Genomic DNA, 17,745 nt, shown 5'->3' on the forward strand with positions numbered 1-17,745 from the left:
GTTAGGGGTCCGCTAAGTCTGGTGCAGGAATGATCGGAGGGCAATCCGAGAACTCCTTCCCATGACACAGTGGACTACGTGCTTGGTCTTCAATCCAGGAGGGCTAAGTACAGGGAACAGAGCACCCAGAACCTGAAGGCAAACCAGGAACTCATGAAGCACTGTCATGACCAGAAGGCAACCATGACAGAATACTGGCCAGACCAGATGGTCTACATCATGGAGCTCGTCAAGCTCAGTGCCTTGCATGAAAAGCAAACTGAGCCCTATGTGGTGCTGGAAAAGATCAGTGAGGTTAAATGCCTCATTGATACAAAGACCCAGAGGCAGACGTATCGGGTCTTCGATGTCAACCGCCTTAAATCCCATTACAGCTGGGACCACTTAGTGATGGCTCTGGCTACGGATGACAAAACCGAGGAGGAGACGCCCCTCCATGACTTGTTGCATGTAGAACACACTGACGGGTCTTCCAAAGGACTTCAAATCTGTCCAGACCTCCCTAAACCGTAACAATTGGACTGCTAGTGGCTGCTGGATAAGTTTGCCAGGAAGTTCTCGGTGACTCCCAGGAAGATTAATTGGTGCGCCCATGATATCGACACTGGGGACAGTAAACTGCTGAAAAGTAGGATTCACTGGATGACCGACAAGGTCAAAGACACCATCAAGGAAAACGTCTCCAAGATGTTGACCTTCGGAGTAATCGAGCCTTTCCGCAATCCCTGGGTTAGCCCAGTGGTACTGGTCACTAAGAAATCGAGATCTGCTTTTACGTGGATTATCGGGGGCTCAACTCTGTCACAAAGACAGATGTACACCCATCCCTCGGGCAGATGACCTCATTGATTGGCTAGGCGATCCCAAATTCATGAGTACTTTGGACCTCACAGCAGGGTAATGGCAGGTCAGCCTGACCAATCATGCAAAAGAGAGGTCCGCATTCTCCACCCCAATGGGCAGTTTACCGTTATGCCTTTCAGATTAAAGAATGCCCCAGCCACCTTCCAGAGGATGGTGAACCAGGTCCTAACGGGCTGGAAGACTTCAGCCTCACCTACCTAGATGACGTGGTGTTTCAAAGTAACACTTGGGAAGACCATTTATCCCATCTGGACCAGGTGCTTCAAGCCATGCGAAAGGCTGGCTTGACTATCAAGGCATCCGAATGCCGGATAGCGCAGAGTACTGTGACTTACCTCACTCACCAGGTAGGTGATGGTAAGATGCAGCCTCTCCAAACCAAAGTCCAGGGAGTGAAAGTTTGGGATATCCCCACCACTCAGACTCAAGTGAGGGCCCTCCTTTGCCTCACAGTTTATTACTGGCCTTTTATTAAGGGCCATGGGACTCTTGCCCTTCCCTTAAACAATGTCACATCAAAGAAATTGGCGAAGAAGGTCACTTGGACCCCTGCCTGTCAGTCGGGCTTCAAGAGCTTGAAGGATGGCCAGGCCCTAGTTCTAAAGATCTCAGATTCTGGGCAAGAGTCTATCATCCAGACAGATGCTTGTGAATTTGGCATTGATGCATTATTAGCGCAGCTGAACTCTGAAGGAGTAGAACAACATTGTGTGTACCTAAGTAGCACTTGACCAAATGAGAGGGCAACTGGGCCACCATTGAGAAGGAGGCATTTGCGGTGGTTTGGGCAGCATTCAAGTTGAAATCCTACATATTTGGGTCTCACTTCACTGTCCAGACAGACCACAGACCTCTAAGGTGGCTTATGGCCACACAGGGCGAGAACCCCAAGTTATTGCACTGGGCCATATCCCTAGAGGGATTGGACATGAACATCCGACACAAACCTGTGTCGCATCACTCGATTGCAGATTGCCTCAGTCAGTACTTTCAACAGGATGATGCGCCAGACCTTTAGAAGGGGGAGGCTCAAACATTGTAGCTGGGATGCATCTGAGGAATTGCCATCCGCCAAGGGTGCAAACCCCCTTTTTAAAATCTTATTAACAAATGGACTGATGAGGTTAATTCCATCTCCAAAACGGGTAATTATCTGCCAAACAGATTCTCCTTTTCCATTGACTCCATGCCAAAAGCACAGTGCACTCGTGCCCTGATGCATCAGTAGCCTAATCCGTGGTGCCTGCGCTACACATGGCAACAAGCACATTCACAGGTCACGAGATGTCCACTTGACAGCCACAGCAACAGCCAAGTCCATGCGACAGGGAGGCAGCGTTTAAGATATGCCCCCTGTACCCAAAACTATGATGATTATAAGTGAACCATGCTGGTGGCAGGGAAAACTCCAAATAAAATATATTCTGTGAGTTTAGGCATATTGCATGGTAGTACATATGATCATGACCACCACATTCCAATTGATATTGCATATGTATCAGCTTCTGTGTGTCAGCTCTGCTATTGAAGGCAACGTGTATTCTGGTCATCTGGGTGTAGTCTGGAAAATGGCAGGTCAAGAACCTGGAGGGCCAGTCCTCCTCTTTGATCTCATGGTGAGGGCAGGCATCATCCTCTTCCAGAGACAGCCACACAGTAGGCAGCTGTCCTGGGCCCAAGCCTCAAAGGAGAACACCCACTCAAAAGGAGTAGCCTCACGCCAGGATGCTGCATCTCTAAAGGTCTTTGTTTTCAGTGAGAAGGGGAGAGGGCAGGATTATGATAGGCAGGAGGGCTCTGGCCAATGGAAGGAAGTGTCCACCAACTTCATTCTCACTGTCCCTCTCTCTTTCATGTCCCCTCCATTTCCCCTGGAGCAAAGCACTTTGGTTTTGGCATCAGAAGGGGTCTTCCACCGTTTCAAGAGACTCACCCTTTGCTGTGGATCAGGACCTACCACCCTGCACCAGACTCTCCTGAACTGGGAAGAACAGACCCTGAATGTAACCATCCTATCCATCCATCCTATCCTTGGAGAAGTTGGCCCTCCCCCAACTGAACCTTCACACTGAACTTGTTGGTTGCCTTCATGACCCCAAATCTGGATTCCGAACTTCCAGAGGCACGGAAACTGCTCTCCTGAACACCTGTGAAGACATGCTCACAAATCTTGACTCCTACTCCCCCGCTGTACTCATTGTCCTCGATCTCTTCTCTGCCTTTGAAACGGTCAACCACTCTAACCTTTTAAAACGGCCCTTCAACACCCTCTGCATCACGGATCGGGCACTGGATTGGCTGACCTCTTTCCTCACTAATTACCCCTCTCAGCTTCAACTGGGCTCTTTCCCCTCCACGACCTCACTCTCTACATGCTAGTATTCCCCAGGGCTTTATCCTTTTCGCCTTGGCTCTTCAACATCTTATCTTGCCCCTTTTGCTCACCTGATCTCCTCCTTCTGTCCTCATTTCCAGTTTTATGCCGATGACACACAGCTTTCCTTCAAACTTCCCTCCACCTTCGTCTCCTCCTCTCTCATCCCTGATTGTCTGGCCACCATACAGCCATGGTGTGCTACTAATGATCTCTTTCTTAATGCCAGTAAAACGGAGATCCTTCTCATTGGGATACCTGTGCCCTTTATACCTCCTACCCACTGGCGGCCCTCCTTGGGCATTCTAATCTCCCCTTACTGTGAGGCCAACATCCATGGAGTCATCTTTGACTCTGTTCTCTCTCCTTCATCCCTCACATCTTGGACCTTGCCAAGAAAGCCCACTTCCAGCTACACCCCCCTAGAGGCATTCTCCATTTCCTCACCTTTCCCCAGAAGCTCAACATCTCCAGAGAACTGGTCCTTTCTAGACTGAACTACTGCAACAGCCTCTTCCTCAACCTCCTCCTTTCCTCTCTACGCCCCCCTTCAGCTAATCCAGAATAGGGTTGCAAGAATTATCCTTGGCCTCAAACCCAGGGACTGTATTACTCCATCCCTAAAATCTCTCCACTGGCCCCCAGTGGCTGCAAGGGTTAAGTTCAAGATCCTCTGCATCATCCACAAGCCTTTCTGGGGCCTGAGACCTGGTCATCTCCAACTGTTCCCTAAATACCTTCCTGCTAGAGTCGTCCGCTACTCTAACTCCAACTCTTTGCTTGTCAAACACTTCCACAAGCAGAGAGTGGGGGGGGTAGGTATCTCTCCTCGGCTGTTGCCTCTCTTTGGAACAGCCTCCCTGCCCCTCTCAGACTTAAGCCGGTCCTCCTCAAGTTTCGGAAACTTCTCAAAACTCTGCTTTTCTCTACCTCTTTCCCTTCCCTGCTAATCACGCCACTGCCGCTGAGACTGGCGGCCTGGTCCTTCATGAAGTCCTTCATGAATCCCACAAGTTACCAGGCTCTCTACCCAGTGACACCAGCAAGCACGCCCCCTACCCCTCAGCGCTGCCCTTACGGGCCCCATGCCTGGCGGCTGTGCATCCCTCCCAGGGATTTCTTTGCCCTAGAACCTAACCAGCAGCCTTCTCCCTGGCTCCCCCTGGTGCTTCCCTCCCGGTCTCCCACCAGCACTTGCCCTTACCCTGCTCCCCCCCTGCATACCTCTCCCTCCTCATCCTATCTCCCGAACTTCTCTTCACTGCACTTGCATGTTCGAATGTCACAAGGCCTAGTGGGACCACAATTGTATATTTAGTGTTTTGCTACTGTTATTTACTCCCCTGTTTCCTTCCCAAAGTGACTGCTCAATGCTGGGATCCGGACCGAATCACTGGCGTGTTACCCGCCGACACTAACTGGGGGTTACTACCAAAGCTTGACCCAGCTAGCTCTTGAACTGCTGCCTCATCAACTGCACATCGACACATCCAAAATCATCACTTTCGCGACCGTCGGCTGCTGACTAAAACTGCTGGAGCGTTACTCATCGACCCCTCTAGGTGGCTAAAGCCTGACTTCACCCCTACTTGATGGCCGCTTGCTGCTGTGGCCTCCACGATCCTACGTGCCGAACTGAACCTGATTAGCTCGCATCTACGTTCATCACCGGGTCTGACTGCGTCAATCTACCATGAACTGATTGCAGGTTCTGTTGACTCTGGACTGCACCTTCGGTCCACTCAGTCCCTAGAGACTGGTTAAGTGTTGATTGCCCCTGTTTTCACTAAGATATCCTTTTTGTGGTTAGTATTTTACCTACCACCCCTGGAGCTATTCTCAGAGTGCTTGCTACTTTCTCCAGTATGTTGCATCGTTCCTATTCTTCCTTTTGTGTGGGTTTTTGTACAGTGTTTTCATTCATTCTAGGTGCAGATGGTGTGTTTGATTCAAGTATGTATATTTTTTATAGAACCTTGATTGGACATTGCCTTTATTCTGGATTGTGATACTGTGTTGTTTGGGTCACTACTCGTTCCCCTGTACACCCCTCTTAAGAGCATAGCCTTATCTCATACGACGGTACCACAAAAGGTGAAGGAGGTATATCTCGTAACAGTCCCTGTTTTGCCTTTATGATTGTGTTGTGTTTTGCTTTGTAGATGTATGAGGGCTGAGTGGGCCATTTTACCCCTGCTCATCCCTGTACTCCTGCAGAGCAGAATCCAATTTGTAACATCTGTACATTGCCATTTGGATTCTGCTACTTTGGGAACATACAGACACAGCCCAGAAGTGCCTGTGTGATAAGATCAACTGTTACTCCTCATTGGTTGACACAGGCATGCAGCTTTTGGTCATGCATTATGTGAATAAAACAAGCAGTCCAGAGAATAGGCCAATCACAGTGTCATAGTGATAATGGATCTAAACATTAATACTTCACTTGACCTGTGATATTGAGATGTTGACTGCCACTCTCCATTGCGCATACCAGCAGTGGCTGCTGCAGCACCCTCTTACAAACCCACTTATTAAAACAGACAGGGTGGAAAAAGTAATTGCAAGCCAGTGCGGGTTCCTGCCAGGAGCAGGGTACTTAATTCTGTCCAGACCTCATGACAGCTTTGCCCAGAGGTTAGTTGAGCACATTTCTTCAGCTAAAGACCTCCAAGTCATTGATTCATTCCATCCCTGTATGCAACAGAGAATGCCTATTGTGGTAGCACATTTACTTGCCAAGCCATCTTCCTTGCAGTTCAGATTCTGCACTCAGCTGGATACCCTCTAAAAGCTACAGCATGTTATACTTTTGGCATCAGTGAGAACAAAACACAGGAGGTAACCACTGGCAACCACAGCATATGAACATGCATCTTAAGGTCAGTTGAGTACATCATGTTCATGTATTGCTTCCAGGTCATATCAAGCAATCTTCTCGTAGATCAACCTTGACACGCAGCATATATGCAAATAATGTGCGAAAAACATCAACCTACCTTGTCGCCCTTTGGTCCATGGAATCCCAATCCCATTTGCCCCTAGAGGTACAGACAAAAGAATCCTTAGCAGTGTTTCAATTGCTCACATCAATTTACCAACATCCACACCAAAATGTTTACCAGCTTCAATGGTGTTCTGTTTCTTAGACAATGCCTACCTTAGGTCCCGGTGGTCCTGGCGGGCCCGGAAGACCCTACAAGAGATGAGATTTTATTAGAATCGCATGCCGTTTCTGCAAAGGATGAAGACCATTAGAAGCTGATGTTCAGGGCATCAGCAGGCTGGTAGTGAGCAGAGATCCTCAGCAGCAGTAGATTCTAAGAGAGGCCTTTCCTCTTGGCCTAACCTAGAGTGCATTTGCAATGCAAAGGTGATGGGCTGGTGGGGATTTACAGACACAACCATAGGTGGCTCCAGTGAATGCACAGGGAAGGGGCAGTTACAGAAACAGCCATTAGTGCCAAAGCAAAAGGAGAAGGGAGTGGTGGGGAATTACAGGAAAAAAGACTATGTTAATGGGCGAGGATGTGGGGGAAACTGACAGAAATTACCATAAGTGGTCATGCCAGTAAACAAGGGATTCTCCTGTGGAGTGACAGGAACAACCAAAGGTGGACATATGAACAGATGAGGGGCGGTAGGGGAATAAGAGAAAAGAACATAAGTGGTTGTAAGAATGGACAACGGGCAGTGGGGGAATTATAGACACAAAGATAGGTGGCTGTGCGGTTGGATGAAAGGGTGGTGGGGTCTTACAGAAACAACCAAAAGTGGCTCCATGAATGGACGTTCAACTAAGCAGGCGTCTGCCGAGAGACCACACAATGTTCAATCCGCTGAGGCAAATACACAAGCCACAGATAAACAGTAGATGAGTTAAGATGCCATCCAGGTTAAGAGGTCAATACTATCTGCTGGCATAAAAACATAATGGCAATAAAGTGCCCCTGCTCTGAGACTGGCCTTAACCAAAGATCCACTCCTTCTCCAGCCATGCATACCATGCTCTCCTCTTCCCTCCAACCTATCACACATGCAGTAGAGCAGTGGTCTGCAACCTGTGGCTCTCCAGGTGTTTTGCACTATGGCGTCCATGATACCCCCACCTTTGACTGTGGTAGGTAAGGCTGGTAGCAGTTGTTGCGCGACCTGAAGAGCGAGATGTTGCAGAGGTCATGCACTAGGTCATGCACGATAGGAACACCCTGGGCCAAGTCCAATAAGCCATATCCAGAATATTGAGTTGCAGCCCTGATCCATAATCAGAAAATGTTAAGGGACACAGCTCAACTGAGCTGTGGCCCTTCATGTTTCTAATTAGGAATAGGGGTGATCACCAAAGGTTAGACATGTTCTCATACATTCCGTTCCTGTCAATAACCTTCCAAACAGCGTGGGCTACAGGGAAGGCACAGACAGCAGCTTCAAGGGAGTAAAGTGAGCTGCTCAGCTGTAATGTGATTCCCACCATGGTTCTTTCTAAGCCACTTTACATCATCTGAATGTCTTTCCATGGAGGCAGAGAACCCAAACCCACTCTCTAGAGCAGGGGTCTGCAATCGTTGGCTCTCCACATGATGATGATTTGGACTACTATTTATAAGAGCCCTACTCCACTTCGGCACCTGCGAGGGATCATGGGATTCATGCTTCAAAACATCTGGAGAGCCAGAGGTTACATGTCCCAGCTACTGGGCTATCTAATTCGCATGTCTGACCCAGTGCCAGCTTTGGCGTCCTGGTGTATGGTAGGGGTATCTAACCTGGTAAATGATGCCGAAAGAAGGCAAGAGCCCAATGGCATGGTCAAAATACGTGGTACATGTATCACGAAACATGGAAAGGACACTTGTTGAAGTAAGAGATTTGAGTTTGTATTTATTTGCAGAACAGAGGTGCCAATTTCGATCGGAAATGACTTACAATAGCACATTTGCAGATGGTGGCGGCATTGCCACGAAGGGTGTCTGTACAATAGGTTAAAGATGACAAGTAGTGAGCCAGTTTATGAATGTGTAAAAAATTAGGACATATACCTGGGACAAAACAAAACAAATAGAAACAAAATCTATAGAAGAAACTAAGTGACTTACAAAGGTAACATTAACCTAAAAGGACAAGTGCTTCAAACTAGAGAACAGTACTCATTAAATATGCAAAATAACATTATTAAGCATCACTGGAGGAAGTGATGGGGGTCAGGTAGGGATTATTCAGGGATCATGCATAATTCTAAATCTACAATTTCCGAACAGCTGAAATAAAAGAAAGGAAGTAGCAATCAGGGGCAGATGAGCTTTTGACTCAGACCCTACCCTACCCAGCTGTCAACTCTGGAAAGGGCCACCAGGGTGCCATGTGAGAAAAATGCCTAGGATCGGTGCCTCACAAATTAAAATGCCACCTGGACTGCATAGAGTGCAAAACATGTCACCTTGGCACTATCCGTAGTCTCAAAGCTGTCCGGTTTGAGCACTGGATAAGCCTGGCTAACAGCCTGCAACAGGAATGACTATCTGTACATGGGTCTACAGTCTGTGGCTTTTCAGTTCTTTCCAACTACAACTCCCATGAGCCCTCATCATTGACTATGCGAGCTAAGGCAAATGGGATTTGTGGTTCTAAACCATTGGAGAGCCAAAGGTTTCAGAGGTCTCTATGTACAGGATATAGAACAGAATCTGAAACATCCCTCCTATGATTTTCAGAAGGGGAGCGTTGCAGGGACTGTTTTCTGTATATGTAGGCAACTGGAGGTCTGCCTGTGCGGTGGGATGTTGGTTTAGCTTTGATTGCTTCAGAAACTGTACCTAGTTTGACACATGGCTCAATTGACCCGAAGAGAAAGTGTAGACATTTTCACAGGCACCAAATGCCAAATTGCTTTTCACTTCAGATAAGTAAGCCTTGTTGTGAAATGGCATCTACAGTGTTATGAGCACATCACTATACCTGTTAGCATTACACAACGTGGAACACCTGCTTTAGCAAGGGGCTCATTACGAGTTCGGCAGCAACCCGCCGTTGCCGTAAAACAGTTTCTGCTGCCTGAGATCCCGGTGCCAGCGGGACATTACAAGTCTCTGAGGCCTGGGACATCAGGCGACAGAAAGTGTAAGTCCCCATTCCCCTGGAGTCCCATAGAGCTCCATGGGAATGGAGACACGGAAGCACTGCCACTGTTGGTAATGATGCTGGTGCTTCCTTGACAGCTCCGCCTACCAAGGCCGTGGCACCCGGGAGGTCAGGCCTGCCGGTCGCAATGGCCCAGGAAGGCAGAGTTGGAGTGTGGCGGTCCGGAAAAGGGTGCCGTTACGGTGCGACCAGCACCCTTATTTCCAGACCGCCGCACTTGGAATGAGGCGTTGAGTGTTGAGTGTGTGAGTAGACCACCTGTAAGTGACCTCATCTCCCCCAACCTTGGCTTACCCATTAGGAGTGCTCAAGCACTGAAATAGAAGGTGTGCAGCTCCTACCCAAGCACTAAGGGATCAAACCAATTACCAAGAATCCAGAAAGACATTCCCACCAGCCATCATCTCTCCATTCTCATATGGTATAAAGGTCATATATGTATGCATGGGTGGGAAGAAGTGCAAACCACCCGTGAGTTAAAGAATCGTGGCCGGGAATGCAGAATTTCAAATAGAACTCTGGATTCTAAGGGCCTCAGGCTGTCCGTTGATGCACTGAGCTGCCTCTTTTGGTGCTGCTGGGCATCCAGGGACATGGCGGTTCCTCTGAACAATCCTATCATGAGGTAGTCTTGTTATGAACACAGTTTTGCCAGATGTGTAGCACGATCTGTAGAACGACAGGGGCCCTGGGCATGTCACCACGAAGGCCATCCGTCGCTGTGTTGCTGGTCCACTGGTGGAATACACTCATGATAGTGATCAGGTACCAGTGCCTCGATCACAGGAGATATAGCAGAGGCATTTTAAGGTTCCAAAGATGTCCTTCAGGGTTCTCTCCCTCGCACAACTGGGTGGGTTACTGCTTCCTGGCACTGCCCCCGCTCTATAGGCGTTGAACCAAAAACCACCAGAAATAATTGATAACTGTGGGCTGTCGGAGGAGCTAACTGATCAGCCTAGAGTTAAGTCAAGCAAGTTTAGCTTGAGACTCAAGCAGTGGTGGAAATGGAAAAAATGTGGTGGGGGATCCCACAACACAAGGGCCGGGTGGGGGAGTAGTTTGGGGGCGTGGTTTAGAGGCGTGGTTTAGAGGGGCGGGGCACGTAGTGGATATCCAGCAATGCTGGAATACGTTAAAAAAAAATAAAACACCCGCAACGGCAGCATTGCCTTTTACCGCCAGCTTTGGCACTGGTGTGTATTGCACAATGCTTGCTACATGTACAACTTAAAGGAATCAGTGGCACATGCAATGCTTGCTACATGTACAACTGAAAGGAATCAGTGGCACATGTAGCGAGCATTGTGCATTACACACCAGTGCCAAAGCTGCGGTAAAAGGTAGTGCTGCCGTCCCGGGCGTTTTTTTTTAAATGTATTCCAGCGCGGTTCATGGTCTTGGGCGGCTGACTCTGGCCGGATCCCCGAGATCCGGCTCATAATCTGGTGCCGGATCTCAGATCCGCCGAGAGCCGGCCCAATGACCAGCACTGGACTCAAGTATATGCTTTGTCCAAACAAGGCATAAAGTCAAATGCACACTTCATGGGCAGAGAGAATAAGCACAGCACACAAAGAAATATCAGCCTTTCCGCTTGGTGCAGCAGGCCAGCTGTTCACACGTCTGCAATACTCCAACTGCCAGAACCCCATTGCCAGAACAAGACAACAATGCATAACGGTTTTCCGCAACAGAAAATGAAGTGCAATATAAAACAAGCCAGTGTGAACATGCATGAGAACTGCGTTTGCAGCAAACGGGCCCACCTGTTTTCTTTTTGAAAGATGCCCGACGTCACGGCCTCAAAGGAACCGTGGCATGGAATGTTGATGCCACAATTGGAGAATAGTTTACAACATGCATAGAACGCGCAGAGATTTGCTTACCATGAGTCCGATTGGTCCTGGGGGACCGATGGGCCCTGTCACGCCTGCAGATCCCGTAGATCCCTAGAAACAGAAAAAGGAGCGAAATATTCAAAGGAAAAGTCGACAATCTGTACATTTCAAGATGGTGCCGGGCCATGCATACAATCGTCTTAGATTTCCATCTTTCGTTCCTAAAAACTGCATTGGTGTAAATCTGGGTCTATTTTCAGTTGTGGAATTCAGATCTTAGTTGCAAAGGAGGGACATTTGAAGATTCCAAATGTCCCTCAGCAGATTAGCATGGATTTTGTTTGCATACCAGGAACTCCATGATGCCAGAAGCATCTCAAGACCTGCGCTAGCACAAATACAGCCAAAGTGGCCGGTCCTCAAACCAAGATGTGCTGGCCATATGCTATAAAGTTCTGAATCAAATCCTAATGAATCCGGCCTGGATTTACAAACCATCCTTGCTCACACTGGCGGCTGCTGTTTGGTTGGTGCTCAGTTTAGAGTACACAGAAGACAGCATTTTACCAAGAGGGTGAAAATAAAATCCAATCAAAGTCAGAACAATTCACAATTCTGGTGGCAAAGATGATATGTTGTGGAAACAGAGAGAGGACTGTGCACACGATTTCCAATCCCTGCTTCTAAAAACAGTGAACATGAGCGTGATTGGCTGCAATGATGGATACCACTGAAATCTATTGGTTGACACTCATTTTCCAAGGATTTGCGGAAGGACATGAGATTAGAAGGGACCCCTCTGACAACACATTGGACCTCATTAGAAGGCTTGCGATCACGGAATGAAGGGGGCCGGTACGGGACCGGCCCCCTTCATTCCGTGAGGGCTGATTACAAGGTTCCCTTTGTGGGACCCGGATCGGACACCTGGTAAAACCAGGCGTCCTTTCCGGGTCCCACGAGGGGAAGAGGGAGGTAACAACAGGACACTCATAATGTGCCCGTTGTTACCTCCATCCCCATTCCCATTGAGCCTTGTGGGGGCTCAAATGGGAATGGGAAATGGTTCCTGCAAGGAGGACTTACTGGGTCCTCCTATGTCGGAATGACCTGGTAAGTCTCCATTGCAGGAACCCGTTGAAGGAGCCCGGTTTGGAGGCAGCCATGGAGCTATTAGCTCCATGGCTACTGCCGAACTCGTAATGAGGCCCATTGATCCTTAAACATCAAGCCTCCGACCACAAAAGAAGCTGCTGTGTACCCCTGTAAAAGGTCTTTCTAGGCAATGATTCAGGAGGAGGGGGGGTGCACAATGCTGGCAGAGATGGGGTTAAGAAAGTTCTGACAAACTGTGTCAAGTTCAAGAGTAGAAACCGTTTAACAAAATGACAGCTTCACATTAAGCTATGGCTTGCACATCATGCATAATGACAGCTTCACATTAAGCGATGGCTTGCACATCATGCATAATGACAGCTTCGCATTAAGCCATGGCTTGCACATCATGCATAATGACAGCTTCACATTGAGCCATGGCTTGCACATCATGCATAATGACAGCTTCGCATTAAGCCATGGCTTGCACATCATGCATAATGAAGACCTACCGGGGATCCCGGAATTCCAGGGAACCCTTGTTCACCTTTCAGCATGGTTGATATCGCCCCAAGGATGTCACCAGGGTCTCCCTAGAAATAAGAAACACAAGGGAATTATTGTTTGCAAGGATATGTGTGTAGAGCTACACGCATCATGCTACCCATTATGCTGCTGCTTCTTTGCATTACATCTTTGTAGTTTTTTTTTTCTGGTAGTGGTTTGAAGAAGGTTTGAATCTTTTTTATCCAACTGACACACATGCATAATTCCAAACGGTTAGTACGCCTCCTACCCAAGTAAAGTGTGCCCCTCCTGGAGCCCCAGGGTTCTATATTCTCCCATTTGCTTGTTATGTTTATTCTAAGCCTTCGCATGGTGTCTTGCAACAAATCGATGCAGGATATCATTGTGATGTCAGTGGTCCTGGACTTTTCTTTATCCTCTCTGCAAACGGTCTCCAGGGCAACATTAAATGATCATCATTATGAACATTAACTTGTGGGTGTGCAACAATTGGCTGAGCTTAAACAGTTCCAGAACAGGCCTTACAATCCCCAGCATGGCCACCAGAAAAGCAAACTGATCCTCTTCAGTCCCCTTCGCTTTCTGTTGACTTCATCCTGCTTTTGAATATTGCCCATGGTACAATGTATAGGGGAGCTCTTTGATTTACAGCTCAATATGTCTTCTTACATTAACTATATCACCCTTCAACCGGATGCTACATCAGGCTTTCCACAAGGATCCACCCATTTCTTGCTGAAAATCCTCTCGTAAAGTTAGCCAGAGCCACCCAGGCGGCCAAAATTGACTGCTGTCACTTCCTGTACATGTTTGCGACATAAAATATAGTCTCTTAGCTTCAGGCTTTACGAAACAGTGTGGCCCAGACAGTGGCCAAGCCACACCCTCGTGCCCATGCAACACTAACGTAAGAAATATGCTCTTTCATCCCGTGCCAGCCAGAATCACATGCAAGCTGGTGTTGGGGTGGCACTAAACACTCGTCATCATCCATGCACCTCATAGAAACGCAAAGCCATTTTCCTTTCAACCTTCCTTTATTCTCTCTACATCATAACTGCCCTTTCCTTCCCTTGCTCCTCCCAATCCTCCTGCCTCCCGCTCCCTCCCATAGTCATGGGCTTCCCTCTTAAAGGGGCTCTGTCCTTTTTCCACTTACAACAGCTGGCAACTCTAATCCATAAATGTACCTTTGGTGAATCGCCGGTAGCACCTGAAGTCTTGGTTCTCTTCCTACCAGCCGTCTAGAACCCTTTGGCCCATCTACCTAAAACCCCTAGGTGCATTCTTTAGTCTGTAGGAGGCCGCAGTCTGTCAGTTCAGGGGACCCTTATCTGGAACAGCCTGCCTCTCTAGCTAACATGTAGATCTAATTCATTGGTGGTTTACCACCCCACCTAGGCACTTACAGTTAGCACTTCCCACCTGATACACCTAGCACTCACGACTTATCCCCACTCCTCCACCCCTTCTCTCTCCCTCGGCACTTGCACGTTCTGAATGCTCACACGGCCTAGTATGGTCGCCTCTATCTTTCAGTGTTCTATCTAATTATACTCCCATGTTCACTCCCTGTTTCACTGTGGACGCTTTGAAACACAATTTACTTGTATAAGCGCCTTACAAATTCACAATAAAATAAATAAATAAATAATCTTAATACGTGTAGAATCTCTTAAAAGTCCTCTCCCTTTCAACAATTTCTGAACATGTGATTTTCCTACTTGCCCTTTGTTATTGATCTCGTTTTTAAGCACACTTGAGCCGGATACAGCACTTTAATGCCTTCAGGCTTCCATTGATATGCAAATCCTGAGAGCATAACATAGCAAGGAGTTTGCATTTTGCACTAGCTGTTATTGTTTTGCAATTTACATACATTGATGTGGGCCCACCCTAATACTTTGAATAATCATACAATGTTGAACCAACCAACAGTTCTTTCTGAGTTGCTGGAAGTCGACGTGAAGAACTTGAAGAACCCCAAAAATATCTGCTGCTTGGAGCAGAGTATCCTGGAGTTTATGGAACAATCCACCCTTTTTCTATTTGATTTCCAACAGAAGCGGGACATCCCCAATCTTGAATACCTTATTTGAGAAAGGGAAGCACAATGGCCCTCCTGGCCTTGAGAAAGCATGGCAGGGCTCGAGTACTACCTTATTACTCTAAGAGTATGGTTGGTGCTCCTTTGCCTTCCAAATACAAACAAGTCAGGACTCATACCATTAATTCACATACCATTAAGAAGGTCAGTAGATGGAAATGTTGCAGCAAGTCTATGGCCCTCATTACGACCCTGGCGGAGAGGGGTTTACGCCAGCGTAATGCATGGCGTACCTCTCCGCCTTACTACGACTTTCCGTAGCGCCATGGTGATTTTTACGCCCGGATTTTCCGGGCGGAAAAATCCATGGCGCTACGGAACCTCTTGTTAATTACGCCACCGTAACTTACGGTGGCGTAATTAACGCCTTCCCCACTCCCATTATACCCTATGGGGCAAAAATGGGAATGGGGAAGGGTAAATGGGGATTGGGGACTAACCGCCCCGCCAACCTCGGAATGGGGCGGTAAGTCCGCCAACCCCCATGGCAGAGTTGGCAGCTCTGCGCCATGGTCCATGGTGCAAATTGCACCATGGATCTCCGCCAGGGTCGTAATGAGGGCCTATGAACTTATAATAAGGTGCCCCACTTGTGATCCTGATAAGTCGATTACCCATATCACCACCAGTGCGAAGCACCATCAGGACTCAGGACAGGCAACCGCAAAGCTCCTTCTGATTTCCTGGTCAGAACCCATAGATGACCATCGACCTCTCATAGCACATCCTCTGCTCTGATTTGCCTCGGGAGGCTAGCTCAGGGGCAACGCGCTTTCCTTGGAAGCAAGACGACGCGGTGCAACTCAGGTTCAATCCCCGCGTCCACGCATTAACCAATTACAATGTATGGGCGGGAATCCACTGAGACAACATGCATTATCTGATCCCCTGGGTTATGATTTAATTTTAAACTTTATGTCCATCTGAAAGAGCTTTCGTCCGCTCAAGACTTTTTTGCAGAGTTCTATTTTTTTCACAATATGGAAAGATACAATACATGTGAAGCAGGATTGTGGTATAATCAAAATGACTGCCATTTTCCAAGCATCCGAATAGGTTTAGGTTTTCCTTCATTTACCTTCGAAATTCAGACGTGCATTCAATTAAGATTTGGCACACTTACCTTTATTCCGGGAAGTCCTGGGGGACCCTGAAAAAAGGAAATATAATTTTAATATTTGTGTTATTAAAAACATTTGTCTTCCACAGTGTAGATATGACTGGAGTGAGGAGAACCTTGGCTGCGGGGTGTTCCGCTGTACAGGATCTGTGCACGCGCTATCAACAGAAGCACTCTTTTGAGACTAGTTGTAAACGTGTCAGGAAGTTATTGGGCGGGGCCCTCGGATGTTGGCTGGGACCAGTTTCCTGACTGGATAATGCAACTTCATGCTATACTAACCTCTGAGCAGACCCATTCATGAGCTTCCAGTTGTACAAAGTCTTAAATCCCTACGTCCCACAAGGAATAAACTAGTGATAATGCGTGCTAATACACCGTAAGAAGAAGGTAGGGGTGACATTAAACATTGATGGTGAGTGAGAAGCCATTACTTTTGTTCAAATGGTGAATAATTTATGATGATCTGGTTTCAAACACACATATAATAAAAAACATGTTGCCAATGAAAAGTGTCCTTACCCTATTGCCAGGAAATCCTTCCATCCCTGGAGGACCAATGGGACCGCGTTCCCCCTAAAAAGGACACACAACATCAGCGATCAGTAACCAATGCGGTTGCAGGTTGAAGGTCAACATCCCAAAGGGGTGCGACCTACGGTAAAGTGAGACTGCTTAAGGTCGACCAAATCAAAGGGCGGAATACTAAAAATGTTTCCAGACCAAAAGTCAACACAAAAGAAGAAAAAAAGGCACGCAAACGGGATAAGGGTCAGGTCAACAGAATGGAAAATCCCTTCTGAAAATTATGATATACTTTAAATAGGGAAAAGGCATAGTGAAACATAGGGGAATGGTGAGTTTGTGGGGAGACCCCTATTCTAAGTAAAACACAGACTAGAAATGTGTAGGAATGGGAAAGGCACTTGCCAGGGACTACCCTAGTGGTATTAACTGCCAATTGATGGTAGCAGGTGCAAAAAGATGCGAGTACCTGGGCATCTAATTGCCGGGTCTGCCAAATGCCTAATATATATATATATGTATATATATATATACACACACGCCAAAACTGTTGGCTTTGCCAATGCTTATCTTTAACGGGGCTTGACGGTAGGACACGCAGAGTGCTTATAAATCGAGTGGCTGAAGGCAGACCTGGTTAAGATTTTTTTTATTACAACAGTAGCAGATTTACAACTCCAATGAAGTCATTAACTCTCAGAAGACTGTTTTGCAGAAAACACTGGCAGGCACGCTGAGTGCAATGTCTGATGGTTAGGCTTCATTAAAGCGAGCTCAAAGAGTTCCCATGAGGAGGTGTTTTGGGCGGGGAGGGGCAGGAACTGGGTGGGAATGGTCGTAGTGGCCATGGGCAGTCAATGCAGTCATTCAGACAAATTCACGAGACAGCACTCTACCAGACCAACCAGAACACCCTACCTTCACCAACTCACCATACCAAAGTTCAACCTGAAAACAGCTGGGGGACCTAGCTTTCTGGTATTGGCAGCTAAATACTGGAACGTACTTCCGATGATGATTAGAGCAGACACCTCATTTTGGTCGTTTAGAGCCAAAGTCAAGGAACTGCTCTTCACCCAACAATAGAATGAATGTATGTCATAACGGTGGTATCCAAACTGTAAACTGATCACGCTGCGTCTTACCATACCTT

The 17,745-nt window shown here is 47.5% G+C and overlaps 1 protein-coding gene across 1 annotated transcript in view; it reads right to left on the reverse strand.

Annotated features, from left to right (window-relative positions):
• The window catches only part of COL4A1 (collagen type IV alpha 1 chain), a 470,976-nt gene that overhangs the window by 197,471 nt on the left and 255,760 nt on the right, over positions 1-17,745 (reverse strand). The window contains exons 7-12 of the mRNA XM_069636741.1: positions 16,590-16,643; positions 16,071-16,097; positions 12,825-12,905; positions 11,266-11,328; positions 6,399-6,434; positions 6,238-6,279 (exon numbers count right to left, since the gene is read on the reverse strand). Of these exons, the coding sequence (XP_069492842.1) occupies positions 6,238-6,279; positions 6,399-6,434; positions 11,266-11,328; positions 12,825-12,905; positions 16,071-16,097; positions 16,590-16,643 (303 nt within the window). The remainder of the gene's footprint in view (positions 1-6,237; positions 6,280-6,398; positions 6,435-11,265; positions 11,329-12,824; positions 12,906-16,070; positions 16,098-16,589; positions 16,644-17,745) is intronic.

This window comes from Ambystoma mexicanum, chromosome 7p, assembly GCF_040938575.1.
Source record: "Ambystoma mexicanum isolate Mex_15411 chromosome 7p, UKY_AmexF1_1, whole genome shotgun sequence".
Classification (NCBI taxonomy): Eukaryota; Metazoa; Chordata; class Amphibia; order Caudata; family Ambystomatidae; genus Ambystoma; species Ambystoma mexicanum.